The 21,044-nt window shown below is 35.0% G+C and overlaps 1 protein-coding gene across 20 annotated transcripts in view; it reads right to left on the bottom strand.

Moving 5' to 3' along the window:
- Positions 1 to 21,044, bottom strand: part of CAMK2D (calcium/calmodulin dependent protein kinase II delta) — a 316,489-nt gene that overhangs the window by 205,554 nt on the left and 89,891 nt on the right. For all 20 annotated transcript variants that reach the window (XM_086704328.1, XM_086704331.1, XM_086704340.1 and 17 more), the window contains exon 3: positions 7,878 to 7,937. In XM_086704328.1, coding sequence (XP_086560454.1) covers positions 7,878 to 7,937 — 60 coding nt within the window. The remainder of the gene's footprint in view (positions 1 to 7,877; positions 7,938 to 21,044) is intronic.

The following is a 21,044-nucleotide window of genomic DNA, read 5'->3' as shown; positions in this document are numbered from 1 at the left end:
TCTTCAAAGCTTAACACAATAGCTTATTGTATCTAAGTTTATTTTTATTGCAAAACTATCAGAAGAAAGGGAAACAGCAATGATTTTTAAAGGATTAAAAGGTTCCTCAGATCATTTCAGGGATTCCAGGTTACAGGAGTTATTCTTACCCAGGGTGAGGTAAGGGAATGGAGAGTGGATTCTATCAAGCCCCAGTAAAACAAGCAAACAAAGAAACAAAAAGGTGCTAGTAATGTTTGGAATTATTTTTTCTTTCATAGTTTCAGTGTAGGGCACAATTCTGAGCTCAAGAAACCGTGAGAAACTTTCAATATTCTGGTACGAGATTCTACCCTGAACTTAGCGAAAACAAGACAAAATGGACATAAAATAGGTTTCGAAGAACAAAACAGAAGATATATTTAGGCATTATGGGTTGATAAATCAAAGTGTACTATTCAGTAGTCCAAATCACAAATTGTCCTTCATTTGTAACAGAAGAATCATTTATTCTCTATAGTTTCATATAAAATCCAACTATTCTAATATAACACAGGAAAGTGGCTATTTCACTGATACAGGTAAAAAATAATTTATTTACAAAGAAGCCAATAAAAAGGATTCATATTCAAACACTAATTAAAAGTGAATTTAAAATGTTATCTTGTATCAACAATTTTTATATCCATATTTTATCTTTCTACCAAATAATTTGTTTACTGAAGATGATAAATTTAACTTTCAAGCAAGAATTATGAAGGGCCCATCACTGGTACCATAATAAATGAACAAAAGAAAAAAAGAAAAAGCTACAGTGGATAATGAGAAATTTTGAAAATAATTATTTGCTGGATAAAAAAAAAAAAACCTTTCTGTGCTGTTTCTCACATTTGTGAAGAGAGGGTAATCAATTCTGCAGACAATAAGATATTCTGAGAAGTAATTTAGCCTTTACACCAAATAATCAAGATAAAGAGGTGAGATTTAACCAAATAAAAGGTGAATATAAAACAAGAGTACTTTGCCTTGTTACTACTGAATAGTGTTAAATTACCTTTTATCTACTGAAAAGTCGGTAGAGCAAGTTGTTTAGCAATAAAAATTACTTATTCTTGAATAATTACAAACTGTTATGAATATTAGGCATAATTGCCAATAATGGAGGAGGTCATAGAGAAAAACTTTGTCACTCTCTTGCAATGTTATATTTCTCACAACATTGAAAAAGACTTTTGAGTATCATTCATAAAATCATTAACTTTGTTTCCTCAGCACACTAATTAACATTTACTCTGCACTAACTGTGTTCTCCTTTCCCATGCGACTCTTGCAAAGGATTCCAAACTGGAATATCATAACAAATAGACCTATAAGGCATTTTAATCATTTGCTAAATAACTACTGGGAATATTTAAGTATTTATTGAATTTAGGCTTGCACAGTGTGATTCGAGTGTTTCTTAAAAATTCTAGGAACCTGGAAGAGGACTATAAAATTTTGCTAAAAGCAAAAGTCCAAAAAACAATCAACCAACACACACCACCACCACCACCAAACAAAAGTGACTTAATTTTGTCTTGTGAAAATCAGAGGTATGACATTTAAATCAAGGATTATTTGCAAAGACTAGGGAGATCTCAGATTGAAGTTGAAATATTAGTTTTACAGTAGGACACCATGCCTCCTAAGGTCAGGGAAAAGAAAAGACACTACATGCAAAATGAAGTAATAAGCAGGTTGTGCATTTTTAATCCCTTTGGAGATCTGTGTGTGACCTTGGGCATTATCTCCCTACTGAACCCTCCAATCTCCATCTGCAGAATCTAGGTTGGATTTAGATAATTCCTAAAGGCTCTTCCAGTTTTACATTCTAGGAAAAGAAAGTTATATAAATCCTAGATGCCATAAATTATCACTCATGAGTATGGGAAAACCTGCTTATATAAAAGTGTCAGAGCAGAATAAAGTGGGGTTCACAGAGTCTATAGACTTTTCCACTAATATTGTGTCTTTAATTTTCTATTGCATTTTATAATGAGTGATTTTGTTTATGTGTTTTGGGGTAGTGGCTGAGAGGCCTGGTAGGAAGGTAGTAATCACTAAGGTATTATGATGTTATCTCAGAATGGTTAACTCACTGTACTAGGGGTCTGAGGGTAATAATACAGACTAGATTTTTTTTTAAGGCCACATAGCCCTTCCTTTGGCTCTCTAGCTCCTGGGATTCATTGAGCCATTATCAGTAAAGGCTTACCTTACAAAGGAGGTATTGATCCTCTACAAATACAAATGTTCCTTTACACTTTCAAAAAACTGTCTTGCTCTTTCTAAAGTCTACACAAAGTGTAACTTCAGGTCTTCAGAGAATGGGATAGCCCAGCAACAAAATTTATCATCCCACAAACCGAAAAGCTATCTCACATATCGATCTCCTTACAAATAAAGGGTAAGTGTGTATCTTCTCACTTGGGACCTCAGATAGGTTAGATCAGAGTTCTTGATATTTTCTCTTTTCCTTTCTTGGCCCACTTCTTTTCAGATTCATATAGTCGCAGTAAATGAGCATTTTGCCTGATCTCCCAAAACTCCCTGTTTAAATTATTTGGACTTCACCAAAGGTTTCAATAAATTCCTCAATTATAATGTTTACCAAAGATCAAGTATGAAAACAACAGAAATATAAAATAATTTTGAGAACAATTTGGCTATTGCCTCAAGTATTTTATTTCACTACCTTAAAGGTATTTTTCCCTCACTTTAGTAGATATGCTAACATATATAGCTCAAACTATTTGATTTACCCCAGATCTGTTTATACCTCAAGAAAAAATGAGCTCATTTTATTAAAATAAAGGATGAACATAACAATAAAAAAATAAGCTAATTAACAGAAGATTGAGGTGAGATATTATCTCCACATTTCTTTAACACCTGAAGATAAAGTTAGCTATAATCTTTCTCGTTGGGGGTTCAACCAGAATTGTCAAGCCAGCTGCTCTAAATGCAGGGAAAAGATGGAGCTGCTCAGGAAACTGCCTGCACTCCCAAATTTGTTGAGCCAAAAGACGCATGGTGCTTTCTTGTGGACTATGTGGAGCACACAGAAGAGAGGTCCACCTGTAGCTATTTAAATTCTTACCAAAAAGATGGTGCCAAGGGTGATAAACACCTTAATTAGTTCTAATGAACTAATGAAGCACTATATCATCTCTGATTGTGCTGAGGTGTTTACAGTCCATTTTACACATAGCAGACAGAACAAATCAGATGACAACACACTTTTGCTTAAGACCCTTCTACTGGCTTCTCATTGCACTTAGAATAAAACCTAAACAACTCTAACCTGGCTTACAAGGCCCTAGGTGGTCAGGCACCTACCTATCCTTCGGACCTATGGCAGGTTGCTCTCTCCTTCACTCATGGTAGGCTCCACGCCGATCCTCTGACTCTTCCCCTAACAGGGAAGTTCACTCTGCCTTTCTCTAACCTTTTCTCCCTAAGGTTCTTCATCATGGATTCTTGTCTTACACATATCAATTTAAATGTGACCCCTGCAGACATATCTTGCCTGGCAAGCCACTCTAAAGTAGTGACAAAGACTGTCCCCTTGACCAAAATGTAGGCTCCTTTGAGCCCACTTTTTGACTAGGCCTTGTCTCAGCCCTATACTCAACCTGGCTAAGATAGTCTTAGCAAAGAATCTTACCAAGTTATCCCTCCATCTTTGATATGTGATTGCCCCTGGCATCTGATCAAGTTCTTCATCCCTCACCATTGATGTCAAAGTCTATGGCCTTCCTTTAATAAGACTCTTGCTAGTAGTTTAGTAAGTTCATTAAGAATCCCCCCACGTTTGATATCTCCTCTTAGTAATCTTCACTTCATTGACCCCTCATTCTGCTCCCTGGCTATAAATCCCTACTTGTCTCTGCTGTATTTGAAATTGAGCTAAACTCTTTACCCTAATGCAATAATATAGAATAAAATCTGTCTATTGACTTTAATGAGTGTCTGATTCTGTTTCTCTTTGATAGCAGCCACCCAATCCTCTGGTGTCAAATTACCCTATTTTAATTCTCTGCATAGAACTAATCTCCATGACATAATGATGGCCATTTATGGTCTATCTCCTTACACTACGGTGTGACCTTTGGGAAAAGCAGGGATATTGTTTCCCTTGATTCCCACTTCATCTCCACCAGTGTGTTGAGCCTAGAAACCTGCTGGCAACGGCTATACACTAAATAAATTTTGTTGAGTAAGACAATTTAAAAAATTATATTTTCATGGTTTATCTAAATGGGTATGAAAGCATGTAGAAGAGAATACCGAAAGTTATCATTACACATAAGATCTATCCACAAAAGGCAGAAATAAATACCACAAATCTTAAAAGTTGTTTCCTTTGGTTTCTTCTTTAGAAATCACTGTATTTTCCAAAATTTCCACTGTGTGTTTTACTTTGAAAATCAGAAAAGCATTAAAAAAACACTAAAGAAAAAAAAGTGGCTTATGAATTACCAATTTTAGTTGGTTTATAATGTGTTTCTTCAAGAGAAACCTTTCCCTTGCAAGTTCTCAGATTATCAATTCTGTGCCAAGAGAAAGGCCCATAAAAAAATAAAAAAAGTAACCAGCAAATTTTCACAGGAGAAAAAATTGTCAAAAGTTGTATTTTCTTCCTTCAAGTTCTAAAGCCTGAGAGATTTTAAGGTAACCAAGCAAAAAACAGAATAGAGGAAAGGAAAAAGAGGATAAGAGTCCCATACTAGATATCACATCTATTCAGGAGAATCAAGACAAAATGCTGTTTTTCTGGAGTGAACTGAAGCAGTAGTGAGTAAGCACGAGTGATCTATGTGACACTGTTAACCAAGTGCAATAATCTCAACAGGAACAGCAGGACTCTGCTTATTGCACGGTTTGCCTCTACTCTTCAGTGTAATCTCAGATGTCCATTATGGCATCTATCTTTAGTTTGCTGCTACTATTTTTTTTGACAATTACTGTTGGTGTTTAATCATCTCTCTTTACATGACAACATACAACATCGTCAGATTGCATAACATGAAGATCAATTAAGATAATCAATTAAGATAACACAGAATGAAAAACAGCTCAAACACATTTCTCGAAATGGAAAAAAAGTTTTGGTGGAATCCACTGGATGAGCTCTGGCCTCTGAGTTTTTACATCGGCTGTCTGTTCCCTCTGTCTGTTGATACTTTTTTCACCAGAGAGTCAAATGACTTGCTTCCTCCTGTTCTTCAGGTCTTCCAGTTTCATTCTCAGCAAAGTCACCCTGACCAACTATCTAAAATCAAAATCCCCCAACATTCCCAATTTCCATTCCCTGCTTTATTTTTCTTCTCAGTACCTATCACAATATATAATATCCTATACTTTGTTTATTGTCTGTCCACCCCAAAAATGCAACCTATATGAGGGCAGGTATAATGGTCTGTTGTATTACTGCTGTATTACCAGAGAATTAACTTGTTGAATGAATGAATAATATGAATGAATTTGCCACTGTTATCATTTCTGAGAGTGAGTCTTAGAAGTATAATCTATCGATGATTCATACCCTGCAGTACGGGGTCACTAAAAATCTTTCTTGTGATTATAAACAGATCCCAGAATTCAAGGACCTGTAATTTCATAGTTGCTTTCATACTCCTGAACTCTTGAGAGATGGAAGAAAATCTCAAATGAGGCAACCAAGGAGCCATGATATTGGCTGCTATGGACCACTGAAAAAAATTATATGTAGTGGCAGGGTATGTAAAAGGTGCTGTCTAGCTCAGAAAACTTTAGAACTTTCCCCCATGAACAACTTCCCCTTCGTTAGTAAGGTTATTCTACATGGGTTTTCAAAATGAAAATTGTTCTTGTTTTAGTTTGAGTGTCTTTAGAATGTTTGACTTTGGTCTCCTAGAGGAAATGAGGACAACTAGTTTCATTATCTACAAAAACTGAGTTTCACAGAAAGACCCTGATTAAAAACAAAATAACAACTCTTGTTCATAAGAATGACAAGTGCATAAAATTTCATTTTATCTTAAACCTGAGCATGAACAGTGCTCTTTAAACCATAGTGGGTCATATTGTGTAATTTCTCACTAGCCAATATTATGGGCTGAACTGTGTCTTTCCAAATTGTGTTTCAATCCCAGTACCTCCAAAAGTGACTGTATTTGAAGATGAGGTCTTGAAAGGGCATTTAAGTAAAATGAGGTCATGAAGGTAGACCCTAACCCAAAATGATGGTGCTCTTATAAGAAGAGAAAATTACAACAGAGACAAGACCATGTAAAGACACAGGGAGGGGCGCCTGGGTGGCGCAGTCGGTTAAGCGTCCGACTTCAGCCAGGTCACGATCTCGCGGTCCGTGAGTTCGAGCCCCGCGTCAGGTTCTGGGCTGATGGCTCGGAGCCTGGAGCCTGTTTCCGATTCTGTGTCTCCCTCTCTCTATGACCCTCCCCCGTTCATGCTCTGTCTCTCTCTGTCTCAAAAATAAATAAACGTTAAAAAAAAAAAAATTAAAAAAAAAAAAAAAAAGACACAGGGAGAAGACATCTATCTACAATCCTAGGAGGGAAGTCTCAGAAGAAACAAACTTTGCCAACACCTTGATCTCAGATTTCTTACTTCCAGAATTGTGAGAAAAGCCATCTAATCTGTTGTAGTTTGTTATGGCAGCCCTAGAAAAATAATATAGCCAACAAAGAAATGCCAAAGACTGTCATCAGGGTAAAATACTTAAAAAGAGGTAGATTTACATTTCAGCATTGTTTTGTTCTCTCTCCAACCAAAAGGTTCACTTTAGACAGCTGCTAGTTTATTAAGGCTTCAGATTTACTTGGCACTATCCATTCATTCACTTAAGAATCTAAGAAGTATGCAGGATACTAAAAACTACAAGAGGAACAGAAATTGAATGGTCCTATTCATAAAAATAGAAGAACTATAAACCTTCTCAGTGAATGATTTTGCAATTCTACCACATTATCACTCCCTCTCTCACTACCTTTATATCACAGTTTGGTTGACAAGAAATCTCACCAGAGATGGGCAGTGCTATTTATCCAAAATAATCAAAACTATTTTCACAGAATCATGTTCTTGTTCTTTTTGTTTTTCTTGTTGCTCTTTTTCTTTCCTTTCTTTCTTCTATTTTTCTTATATTCAGCATTTTTTTTAATTTTGAACATTATCATGCTATTTTGTAATTCATGAGAGATAATATTCTAAAATAACTTTACTAGTTTCTGGAAAAGAATCAATGATTATAAGAAAAACTCCTCACAGGATAGGGTAAAAAGTAATTTAGCTGACTAAAATAATGACATAAATTCTGTCTCCAAACTTCAGCAATGGTAGAAAATCCTTGAAAACACATAAAAGGACTATTAACCTAATGATACTTTATATTATTTTTGAAGTGCCAGTACACATAGAATTGCTACCTTTTGAAAAACTTTTCAAAAATTGTAAAGAATCAAATGTAATCAAGACCAAAAATTAGGAATTTATTTCTTAAAAGTTGCAAATAGTCTACAGGGAGTCTGGGTGGTTCATTAGGTTGGGTATCTGACTTTGACTGAAGTCATGATCTCACCGGTCAGAGTTCGAGCCCCTCAGAGCTCAAGCCCAGCGTCTGGCTCTGTGCTGACAGCTCAGAGCCTGAAGCCTGTTTCAGATTCTGTGTATCTCTTTCTCTGCCCACCTTCCCTCTCTCTGTCTCTGTCTCTGTCTCTCTCTCTCAAAAATAAACATTGAAATAAAAAAATTTAAGTTTCAAATAGTCTAAATTACTAAAGTAACATTTTATGGTTAAACAATCCACAACATAAGCCTTAGTTAACATTTAAAATACACTGAAAAGATTTCCTTACCAATATTGGGGTGCTTCAAAAGACGGCAAATTCTAGCTTCTCTTTCCAGTTTCTGATGATCTGTTTAAAAAGAATAATAAAATAAATCACAGCTCTTAGCAAAAAAGATTACAAGACAAAAAAAAGCATATCAAAATGACATAAAGTCTTTACATTTATTGATCTTTTGATCTCTTTTTAAAAAGTGATAATTTGTAAGTAGGTGAACATAGCATAGTTGAACAATTTAATTTTCTTTCTTTTTCATTGGCTTGATACTTGATAGAATGAGATATAGAACAGAGCTGAACTTAGGTAGGTTGGAGAAAACAGTGAAAATGGCACAATAGTATTCTTTTACCTTAAGTATATATTATTACAACAATTTACATAACCCAAAATAAACATACACATTTTTAAGCAGAGGGTGCCTATCTAGACACTGGAATGCCATGGAAACAGTGCTAAGTAGGGTTATAGTTTGTCCCTAATGAAAAGGATTTCCTGCCCTGTCATATTTTCTATCAACCACTCTTCATTGTTGGTTCAACTTCCTAGGTTTATGATGTTCTTCCTTCTATCAGAGACTTCCAAAAATCCCAAATTGCCTGCTTATCTTCACCCTTCTAGGTATCCCTAACCACTTCTCGGAAAGAGCATGACCACTGTAACTTGCATTTTAAGAACTATTCAGACACTCTTCTTTGGCTTCTTTGTGGTGGTTCATATGTATATATTTATAACCAAAATCAATGGCCACATTACAAAATAAATGGCAAAAAAGAAGAACAGGGCAGAAACACATGTTTCCAATAAGGACAGCACTGCAGAGTGGTCATTAGCTGAGAGCCTTACATAAATAACTGACTTAAATCTTACAATAGCCCTGTGAGAACAGGCAACATTATACCTATCTTCAAAATATAAAATATAAGGCATAAAGAGGTTAACTGATTTGCCCTAGACTATAAAGTTAGTGGCATCTACCAAATCAGTTATAAAAAATAAGGCATAAAAAGGTTAACTGATTTGCCCTAGACTATAAAGTTAGTGGCATCTACCAAATCAGTTCTCATTAAGTAGAATCATAAAAGAGCCTTAAGAGAAGGAGGGGAACACCCATCTAACTACCCACATATGGTGTATACCAATCATCCTCAACCTCTGTCATCTCAGAAGCCCTTAGCACTCTTAAAAATTACTGAGAACCCCAAGGAGTTTTATTTATATGGGTTAGATCTGTTAATATTTACTCTATGAGAAACAAAACTAAGAAAAACATTATATATTAATTCATTTAAAAATAATGAACCCATTATATTAACGTAAGTTACTGCATTTAGTTTTTAAACATTTTATTTGGAATTAACAAACTTACAGAAAATTTGAAGAACAGTACTAAAAACACTTATATACAGATAAATTTATTATTAACATTTTACCCATTTAAAAAAATCATTTATGCTCTTTCCCTATGTATATATGTCTGTGTATAGTTTTACACATATTTAATTAATATACAAATATACATACAAATAAATGGGTTTATACCTATTTTTTTTCTAAACTATTTGAGTGTATGTTACAAACATCAGGGCTCTTTTCCCCTAAAATTTCAGTGTGTATTACCTAAGAACTGTGATCTTCTCTTATAATCACAGACACTACAGTTACCAGCTTCAGCAACTGTCACATTGATACTTTATCATCCATATTCTAACTTTGTCTATTTAACCCAAGGATGCCCTTTAAAGGACTTTTCTCCCTTTAGTGGAGGATGCAGTCCAGGGTCAGATATGGCACTTAGTTGTCACTTCTCTTCAGTTTCCTTTAATCTGGAACATTTCATAGTTTTTGTCTTTTATGACCCAACAGTTTTGAAGAATTCCATCATGTCTATCTTTGAAAAAGAATGATTCTCATTTTGGTATTGTCAAATGTTCGCTCCTGATTTTATTTGGGCTATACATTCTCAGCTAGAACATTTTCCTTCTCAGGCTATCACATCTGGAGGTATACATTGTCCAAACGCTTCTCAAAAGTGTAACTTTGATTACCAGGTTAAGGTGCTGTTGAATTTCTCTGCTGAATATTACTATTCTTATTTTTCCTTTGTAACTAATTAATATGTGATGAGACTTTTTATGGTCAGGAAAACATTCTGCTCTTCATCAAAATTTCCCTCTAGATTTAGCATTCAGTGAGGATTCCTGTCTGAACCAGTCTTTACTTTGATGGTAGCAAAATGTTGATTTTCTAACTCTAGCACAATAACATACTTTTCATGAAAAATACTGTTTTTTTTTAAAGTTAATGTCATTTTCATAAGAACATATGAGGACAGATAGTATCTATGCTTGCGATAAACATAGCATAATGTATAAACTTTTCCAATTATGTTGTACACCTGAAACTATTATAACATCATGTCAATTATACTCAAAAAATGATTTTGAAATGAAAAAATAAAGAGCAGCATGATTTTACATTTTTGGAAATCTCTTTGATGTCTGGCTTAACAGAAGACAGCTGTATTCTCATGTTTGCTTCTATATTCAATCTATTGCAATATGTTGTTTTGTTTGAAGTAAATGAAGAAAATCTGACCTCATAAGGTTATATAGTTGGAAAACAGTATTGTCACAGTCTTTTCAGATAATTGTGGATATTATGTTTTAATATTATCCCCAAACTCCAACAAGTGGTAGTTTCTTAAAGGTTAGTTGCCATGCGAAATCTGAAATCTTATCAATGTACTTCCCAAACCATACCAATGAAGTCATGAACTTTAATGTTTAAATCAAATTAATTTTCAACATTAATATAATACATTTTCTAATATAGTAAAATTTTACTCCGTTACATTAAAATTCATTGCTCTTTCTTGTACTTCGAATCTTTTACACCAAGGCATAATATTATAATGTGATGCACCAACCATTTGGAAAATACTGGTTTAGTGCATTATGTAGTTCTTCCAAACACTGACACATTTTGTTACCTACTATCATAAAAACAATTGTTAATATCACCACTAATATAATCAGAACAATATTTAAAATTTGGGAATTCATCACGTTCTCATGGGTAAATATAAGTTTTCCAAAATTCTAATTTTTGTTTGAAAGTTTGAATTGTGTTACTAGCAATAAATGTCAATAGTTTTCCTTCAAGCAATAGGCTCACTTTGTTCATTTTTGATAAAATGTCTCTCAAAAACCTAAGTCTGAATAATCATAACTAGTTTTTCAGTTGTAATTTCAAGTAAAAATGGTGTTCCCTGAGAGTACCTAGTTCAGCTTCCAACTCAAACAACTACAGGGTACTTTTCCTTAAGACAACCATTGTACCTCCGTATGGAGCCTGAGCGCTACCCATTCTAATCATTTAATCACATAGAATGTTGTAATGTAAAGATGTGTGATCAAAGGTCAGGATTTAATAACAGTAAATTAGCTCATTAAGTCCAATCCTCAGTGAAATAAGTTTTTGTTTTTTTAGTCTATAAGTGTATGATGCTGAAAAACACAGACTATATAGTTTGATGCTACTGATTTGATTCAGGTAAAGGTGCCAGCAACTTTATCTATTTCTTATGCATCATAGGTACAAATGTCAACACACACACACACACACACACACACACACACACACACACACACCACAGAAGCATACAATGTCTTATATTTATTATGAAAATAGTTTTGACCTTGTAGATCCTCTAAGAGGGTTTCAGGAACTCTTGGGTCTATAGACAACACTTCTGAGAATCAATGGAATATTTTACAAAAAAAAAAGAACCTATTTTACATAATACTTTTTTGGCAATTTTGAAAAATATTTTAAACATACATAGTGATTTTTAAGTAATCTCTACGCTCAATGTGGGTATATAATGTTATTAATAGCTCAAATAGAAATGGTGTTTTAAAGAATCAGCATACCATTGTATTGGATCTAGCAATGTATCCATTGTATCTGGATTACCAAATATAAAGGCAAATATTTTCTCCCCTTACCATTATCTGAAACTGTTAGTGCTTCAAAAAAAATGTAAATTCTTCAAACCCCCATCTCTTTAATAGGTTCTCATTCTTAACACAAGCTCCTTCTAGAATATTCTCATTTAGAAATACATAAGTAAACATAAAAGATTAAACCTGACTTGAAATTGCATCTAGACCATCTTAAATTCCGTAAAGTGTCATATGTAAAACATATGCGAAATACTTGCTTATAGGAATTATAATTTTTATAAAGACAGGGATATGCAAATATATATGCTATCTCATGTGATATGTATTACGTATATGTTATCATTTAGTATTTATATATGTCAACTGATATCTATATAATTATATTAAAGAAAAATAAGATCTTTATTGACAATATGTGATATAGAGTTTTAGCCATAAAGATGAACATAATTACAGAATTTTATATAGCCTATTCTTATGGGCTGTATCATGTCTTGTAAAAAAAACAAAAAAACAACAACAACAACAAAAAACCCTTACTACCTCAGAATGAGTCTGTATTTGGAGATGGGGTCTTTAAAGGGGTGAAATGAGGTCATTAGCGTAAGCTCTACTTCAACATGACTGGTGTCCTTCTAAAAAGAGGAGTTTAGAACAGACAAGCATTGAGGGAAGATCACATGAAGACACTGGGAAAAGATACCTACAAGCCAAAGAAAGAGCCCTCAGGTAAAAACAACCTTTTGAAACTTTGATCTTGGACTTCTAGCCTCCAGAATTTGAGAAGATAAATTTCTGTTGTTTAACAACCTCGTATGTGTTACTTCGTTATGGAAGCCCTAGCTAACAATACACCAAAGTATTAGTTTTCTATTGTGATATAATTGCCACAAATATGAAAGCTTAAAATAACAAATACTTATAATCTCACAGTTTCTGTGGGTCAGAAACCTGGGAATAGGTTAACTGAGCCCTGTGCTTTAGGGGCTCTCAAAATGCTGCAATGAGGGGCACCTAAGTTGTTCAGCCAGTTGAGCATCCAACTCTTGTTTCAGCTCAGGTCATGATACCAGGGTAGTGGGATCAAGTCCCACATCATGCTCCATGATGAGTGTGGAACCTACTTAAGATTTCTCTGTCTCTCTCTCTGTCTCTCTGTCTCTCTCTCTCTCTCTCTGCCCCTCTCCCCTGCTCATGCTCACTCTCTCTCAAATAAAAAAAAATAATTAAAAAAATGGCAATGAATATATCGGCTAGGGTTGGAGGTCTCACCTAAAGTCTTGACTACAGAAAGATCTCTTTTCAAGCCCAAATGGTTGGTGGCTGTTGAGCTGAGGGTCTTGATTCCTAGCCCTCTGTTGGCTGGTGGTTGCCCTCACTTCCTTGCTATGTGTCAACATGACAACTTGCTTCATCAAAGGTACTAAGGTAAAGAGTCTACTACCACAGTGGAAGTCATCATCATATCTAGCCTGATCACAGAAGTGCTATTCCATCACATTTGCTATATTAAATTAGTTAAAAGAAAGTCATTAAGTTGGCCCACTTTTAAGGGGAGGTAAATATATAAGGGTGAGAATACAAAGAAGCAAAGATCACTGGGGCCATCTTAGAGGTTGCCTGCCACATCTAACTCTATAATGGTACTGATGTTTTCATGAGCTTTTGCTTCACTTACTTTTTCTTCCATACAGTCACATGACTTAGTGATCTCCTACAATTCTTGAGGCATTCTGCGCTCTCCTACTGGGGCATGTTTGACATCCCAAATATCCTAAAGTTTTCATTAAAACGAGAATTGAGCAATAATGGACATGCTTCATGTTCAACATCCAGTTTACAGCTTTTCTTTAGAGGGAGTAGGTAGGTGAGGAGTGATTACGTGCCTATTAATACCAAAAGCACATTTCTGTATTTATCCCTGTAAAGAGATGATTGAGTTTTACATTTAAAATTTCCTTCACTTTTAATTCACTCAGCAACAAAAATCCTGCATCCTACCTCATCATTCCTAGCTCTCACAACTACAGTGGTAAGAGGCAAAGACAGATTATAAAAGGTAAGACACCCATAATACCATTTATATCACCATGTGAACATCATATTTTCTTATCCACACACCCTGCAGCTACTGAAGAACCAGCTTCATTTATCATTTGACATTTATTAAAGTATTCAAACTACAATAGTTTGACTTTTTTCTTCCTTTGAAGCTCAAGTCCACACTGTTATAATGAATAAAAATATAACCCTTCAGGCAGTAATATTGTCAGGTCTGATAAAATACATGTTATTAGCAATGGATGGTTGAAGATCTACCATACAAACGATGCCATAAGGAAAAAAGCATAACGATGCTAAGAATGGAGGAAACTAATTTCATATCATATGGAATTACCTAGTATAAAGATCTCTGGATTTAATTTTTTTTTAATGTTTATTTATTTTTGAGAGACAGAGAGAGAGAGAAAGCATATGAGCAGAGGAGGGACAGAGAGACATGGAGACAATCTCAAGCAGGCTCCAAGCTCTGAGCTGTCAGCACAGAGCCTGATGCAGGGCTCAATCCCACGAACCTCAAGATCATGACCTGAGCCAAGTCAGACGCTCAACCGAGACATCCAGGCACCCCAAGATCTCTGGATTTTAAAAGTTTCTGAGAATTTTGAGAAAATGTAATCACTTTAAGATACTTAAGTCAGCTTTGAGATATTTTTGGAGACTTTTTAAATTTAATAAGATATTTTATTTTGAATGAGGTGATAAATGTGAATTTGAACCTAATGAAGTAAACCCTTCACTCCTGTTCCAAATCAAAATTTAATCTTTATGGAGAATAACTCTCATCACATATGGAAATTAAAGGGCTAGCCTTGACTCTAGCCCTTGACTCTGTGAAAGAGTTCACAGAGTAATAGGAGTATCACTAAAGCTACATAAAGCAACAACTTATTTGTCTGGCAACATGAGAGAATGAAGTTTCACCAAGTTAATTTCAAAAGTAACTACCCCACAAATGACAAACAACTTAAAATGTTAACCTCTTGGGGGTAAATTTAACAATCATTGCTTTCTTAAGTAAATGACATATACAATAATTTAACTTTTAACACCATAGGGTCATCATGATTAACGCTAATTATTACTCTGCTATAATTCAGTGAAGTCCTCAGAGGCTACTGAGGTGTGAAAGGCCACAGGTTATCACTCTGTGTTCAGTCTGCCCCCTACCCTTCAATGTGGAATCACCTTGTGAGCACAGGCAATGCCAACGGATGGTTTGGGCAGGGGAAGGAGGTTGACTGTCATAACTGGTAAGTGTTTCATTTCTCTCTCTGAACACACACGCACGCACACACACACACGCAAGTGTAAACTAATACAACTTAAGGAAGACATGGATTTGCCACACCCAAGAGGGTTAAATTCTTCTAGTTCCTCCTCCCCACAGATTCCCACCCATAAAATAATGTTATATACCAGCTATGGAAGACTAACTCCTCATTGTCCAAGAAAATAGAATGTTTAAAATCCAATTTCATCATTAATGTCTGTTCTGCCAGCCTTTTGCTTTGCCACCTGAAGCTGCTATCTTCCCTGCTCCTATTCTCCTTGGTTGTCCCTTGGCCCAGTGCTCCAGTTTAGTGCCTTAGATCTATCTATTTTTGAGAGCAGGTTAATCCTGCTTTTCTGCCTTCTCCACTACAACCAACCGAACTTGATTCTTAACTTTGTCCCGTTTGTTTGGTTTCTAAGAAACTACAGTCTCAAGTAAGAGACATCCCTGCTCCCCATCTAGAATCACACCTGGCTGGGTAACCATTTCCAGAAGAAGAAAGATTAAACAAAATGGATCTAAACCACTTTAAGTTTGTATTGTTACATCTTTTTATTATACCTTTTCTATTTCTTCCCGAGTTTTTTTTTTTTGTTTGTTTGTTTTTTTTTTTTTTTTTACTGTCCAACTCTTACTGCTACATAAAACAATTTTAGGTACACATAACAGGCATTACATAAACCTCTGTCAAATGAATAACTGAATTAATGATAACTTCCCCTTGTTTCATAATTGTTATGAGCTAAGAATGGAGGAAAACAGGATATAAAAATATAAAATAATCACGAATAGGGGCGCTTGGGTGGCTCAGTCGTTGAGCATCCGACTTTGGCTCAGGTCATGATCTCACTGTTTGTGAGTTCGAGCCCCTCATTGGACTCTGTGCTGACAGCTCAGAGCCTGGAGACTGCTTTGATTCTGTGTCTCCCTTTCTTTCTGTTCCTACCCTGCTTGCACTCTGTCTCTCTCTCTCAAAAATAAATAAACATCAAAAAAATTAAAAATAAAATAAAATAACATAAAATAAAATAAAATAAAATAAAATAATCATAAATATCCTGGCAGTGATAACCTGAAGAGATCTTTTCTGAATAAAAGGCACAATTCTTACCGCACAGATTCTGGAGCACGGTAATGTGGCTACTCAGAGGCCTTATTCATAAAGGTTTTAGAATTATATTTTGAGTACATTTTTCTTGTTAGAGAAATTACTTCAAGCTAAATGAGGCATTCCTTTAGTAGGAATATAGATTCTGTCCATTTAAGTAGGTCACATTTAAAACCACACTGTAAGATAGAAGGAGCTATTTAAAGGGGTTACTTCATTACAAAACCTGAGCATGATGTATATGGATTTAAAGCTGTCACATTCATTTAACAAAAGGTTTTTTAAATTCACAATTAAATATTATCCTTTAATTTTATCCTTTTATTTTAAATGAGGCTTAATCCACATCATAAATTAGATTTTTTTAAAACTATTTGACCTAGATTCTGACATTGGGTATTGGTCACTTCCCATTATATTCTGCTTCCCACTAATACCATGGATAAATCAGTAAGATTCTATAACTATATAGAATGATGTTCTTCCTTTCATGGTAAAGTAGAATTAGATATATGTGCTAGAAGTTCATATATCTTAATTTAGGAGTGAAACCTTCTGGATAGCTTTTTCTGTGTGGGAAGCTCACACAAATGTTAAATTCTGAATTATGGTGTCAGTCAAACCTCCATTCTATATGGACTGGAAACCATGGTTTATGATTTATTTTTGTGGAAAACCCCTCTTCCCCTCATTTTTTTTAAAACATCCATCACATGGGAGATAAATCAGGCCTCTACCTCATTTTACCTTCTTTCTGCAGTTTCACCTGTGGAGGAAGATGGAATTGTCTACAGGTGCCAGAGAAATAAAAAAGGCCCATGATAAAAGTTCCTGATTTTGTAGAACTCTACACACAGAGACAACCCAGAGGGATGGAAAGACCTCAGGTTTCAGAGTAAAAGAGACAAGAATTGCTATCTGGTTCTACGACTTACTACTAGCTGGGTATCAAAGTTCCTTGACTGCTCAAAAGATTCATTTATAAAATGGGCAAAAAAATATCTAGCACCAGGCAGCGTATCTGGCACAAAGTAGGTACGCAATAAGTTATGGTATATCATTACTATTTTTCTTATTACTATAAATCTGTTTAACTTTAAAAAAACTAAATTCCTAAATTAATACTTACTATTAATTCTATCAAGTATTATTCATTTTACATGCACTCTAATATACTATGAAAATAACTTTTCCATAAAATCATACATTTATGCTATTTAGGCAATTGACTAATGATGGGCAAAAACTCAAAAAACTATGGACAAAAACTCATAGTTATTCAATGTTATTGAATATTCTAAACATCTCAAAAATAAAGAATACAGGAAGAAAATTTTGAGTATAAAATTTTTAAACAAATTAAACTGATTCATTTTATATGCAAACTATTTTTTTACCCATTCATTTCACACATCCAGAATGAATGGGATTCTGATAAATAATTTATCATATGATATTTCAGAGATAGCTACTGGATAATTTAGCCTATTTTCTAGGAATGTAAAAGAATAAACAGTGAAATCTGATGGCACCACTCTTAAGCTGTCCTGCAGCAGAAATATTTTCCTGCCTCCATGAGAACGACATTGATTCAGAGACATAACATTATATCTGCTATGAAAATAATGTTTTATATAAAATTATGAAATGTAAGGCAAAATCTCTATCTTTTATAAGGCTCCGCTTGAGTAGCAATTTAAACAAGGCTATAATATCTACAGGCCTCTTAGAACTGCAAATAGTGAACATTAATTTATGTAAAATACTTTCATATAAATGTTTAACATCTGATTATACAGCATATATAGAATATCTATATTCCTACCAAGAATGAAGGGTGGGAATACTCTGTGAAGACATATAAGAAGTCTTATGAGAGTCTGTTAGTAAGTAATCCTCTCATTAGTTCCATATAATGGGCTAAGAGAATTTGAATTGAGCTTTTATCCTCTGGAGGGAAGAGGGAGTCTTCTAGAATTTAGGCACAGGACACAGAATGCTGAAAAGAAGACTAGCTGGAATGCAGATTTCCTCTAGAGGATAAAGGGAGGAGATGGACAGAAGCCTTGTTTATGCCCCTCATAGTACTAGGTGACATCAGCCAGCTCTTCTCCCAGATTGAAAGCCTCTCATGGTGTTGCCATCTTCCTCTTATGGACGTGACTATGCCTGCCACTGTGTCTCTCATTTTGCTAACATGGCAGCATCACTCATTGCATGTTCCAGGGAAGGGAACTTGTACCATAAGGGTCACCAATGGATACTGTCAGGAGAAGCAAAACAGGAAGTAAAAGAACAGGAGGGTGGTACCCAGAACAGATACATAGCCAGGACAAGTCTCTGCAGCAAGTCACAGTCAAGTCTTGTTCACAGGAGGGGAGCAAACTTTTTTAGATGGCATTTTCCCCCACATTTTTTTAAATTATTTTTTTCTAATGTTTATTTGTGTGAGAGAGAGAGAGAGAGAGAGAGAAAGAGAGAGAGAGAAAGAATGTGAGCAGGTGAGGGGCAGAGAAAGAGACACACACAGTACCTGAAGCAGGCTCCAGGCTCTGAGCTGTCAGCACAGAGCCCGATGTGGGGCTTGAACCCACAAATTAAGAGATCGTGACCTGAGCTGACATCGGAGATCAACCGACTGAGCCACCCAGGTACCCCTCCCCGACATTTTTATTTAAATTCTAGTTAGTTATCATATGGCATAATACTGGTTTCAGTAGCAGAGTTTACTGATTCATCATTTACATATAACACTCAGTGTTCGTCACAAGTGCCCTCTTTAATACCCATCAACCACTTAGCCCATACCCCATCCTCTTCCTTCCATCAACCTTCAATCTCTATCATTAAGAGTCTCTTATGGTTTGCCTCCCTCTCTCTTTTTTCTTCCCTTCCCATTCGTTCATCTATTTGGTTTCCTAAATTCCACATATGAGTGAAATCATATGGTATTTGTCTTACTCTGACTGACTTATTTCACTTAAAATAACATAATAGCTCCATCCACATCATTGCAAATGGCAAGACGCATTCTTTGTGATGGCTGAGTAATGTTCCATCCTACAAATATACGGCATCTTCTTAGATGGCATTTAGAACACAAGGTGTCAGACTGAGAGTTCACACAGAACAGATCGAGGACTCAATAGTATGACTGGAAGCTGTTCTGGCTCATGTGACGGTTAACATCATTAAAATACAACTTTTTTCTTTTTAGTTAAGTAGGCTTCACACTCAACGTGGGGCTTGCACTCATGACCCTGAGATCAAGAGCCTCATGCTCTACTGACTGAGCCAGGCAGGTTTCCCAAAACAAACCTTTATATAAACAAATTATGAGGATATTAATTGGTACATAATAAGAAGTAAAGATATTTCAATTTATCTATATATTTTAGTTGTACTTCAATAATTTAATTCATTCAGCATTTAAAAAAATTATTCTAATCATATTCCTATAGAAGGATCATGAGATGAACTTTGTATAGTATCTCATTCTGCTCCCAGTCTCTAGAATTTGGTCTATCAGTACTCTCCCCAAGTGTAATTTTACTTGTGCTTTTGATAGAATTTAACTGCACAATTCTATTCTCATGTGTAGGCATAACAGAGTTACTCACTTGAGACAGCATATATTAAAATCTTTTAAACTTACTACCTAGAGACTAAAAGGACCCAAAATAGAAAAAGGCATACTGAAGATAAATACAATCCATTCTTTACCATTTTTTCCAGTAGCCCAGATGATTTTTATAGGCAGTTGCATACTAACACAAGAGAGCCTTTCTTCAGGGATTTCACAATAAGAAAAATAAATTTTTCTTGCTGTGGTAAACATATGTTGCTATTCTTAAATATGTTTTTTCTAATAACTGAATATACACAATTTATTCAAAACGTGAAAAGTATAAAATATATAATTTTCCACAGGACATTTTTTCCTTGTGTAGTTTCATATTAATACATTAACAACAAAAATAAAAAGATAACTTTGGATAATAATTTAGAAGAATGAAATAAAGGAGAAACACATGGTCTTTTACGATTCCTTTAAGCATGTGGAACATTCAGTTAGTCACTTTTCTGTTAATGAGTTTCCCTCAGAGGGAACTATGAAGCTAATGAATCTTAAACTTCAGGACCTTTCAGATGCATGGGTCCCTATAGGATCTTAGCTATAGGATCATATGTTCTCATAAAACTTACAAAACAAGATATTTTAGCACAATCAATTATGATCATTATCTCCTTCCACTGCCTCTTCCCTTCAATAATGCTCCCCCTTGTAATGAATGATGCTGAGTGGCCATTAACATTTTGAGATCTAGCTAAGGGCAAGCTGAGTCGAGGATACAATTTAGTTTGGATATAATGAAACATATTTACCTGGTTCACAGCCACTTTTGGGTATAGTTGTGTTATTATTAGTCATCCCAATGTAAGAATGCTTCCAGGAATACACCCACCTCCCAGCCCACTGTAGGATGATAGGACACTCCAGTATGTGAACTTGTACTACAAATCACCCCATGACTGTGGCTGTTCAGAGGAGAAAGAGGAATGTTTATTTTTTGCTATTTTTCTAAATTTTGTTTTGCTTTGCAATATCTGTCAACCTCTTAAAATTCATAATTTCTTGTGACTGTTTTCATTTTAATATATAGATTTACTATTGAATTTCATTTTGTATTTGTAATTTTGTTTTCTTTTTTTAGGGAGAATTTCCTAAATTGTGTAGTTCACAGGATCTACACTCCTTATTACAG

This window comes from Puma concolor, chromosome B1, assembly GCF_028749965.1.
Source record: "Puma concolor isolate L17-30 chromosome B1, mPumCon1.1.hap2, whole genome shotgun sequence".
NCBI lineage: Eukaryota > Metazoa > Chordata > Mammalia > Carnivora > Felidae > Puma > Puma concolor.
This window is presented reverse-complemented; position numbering and strand designations above follow the sequence as displayed.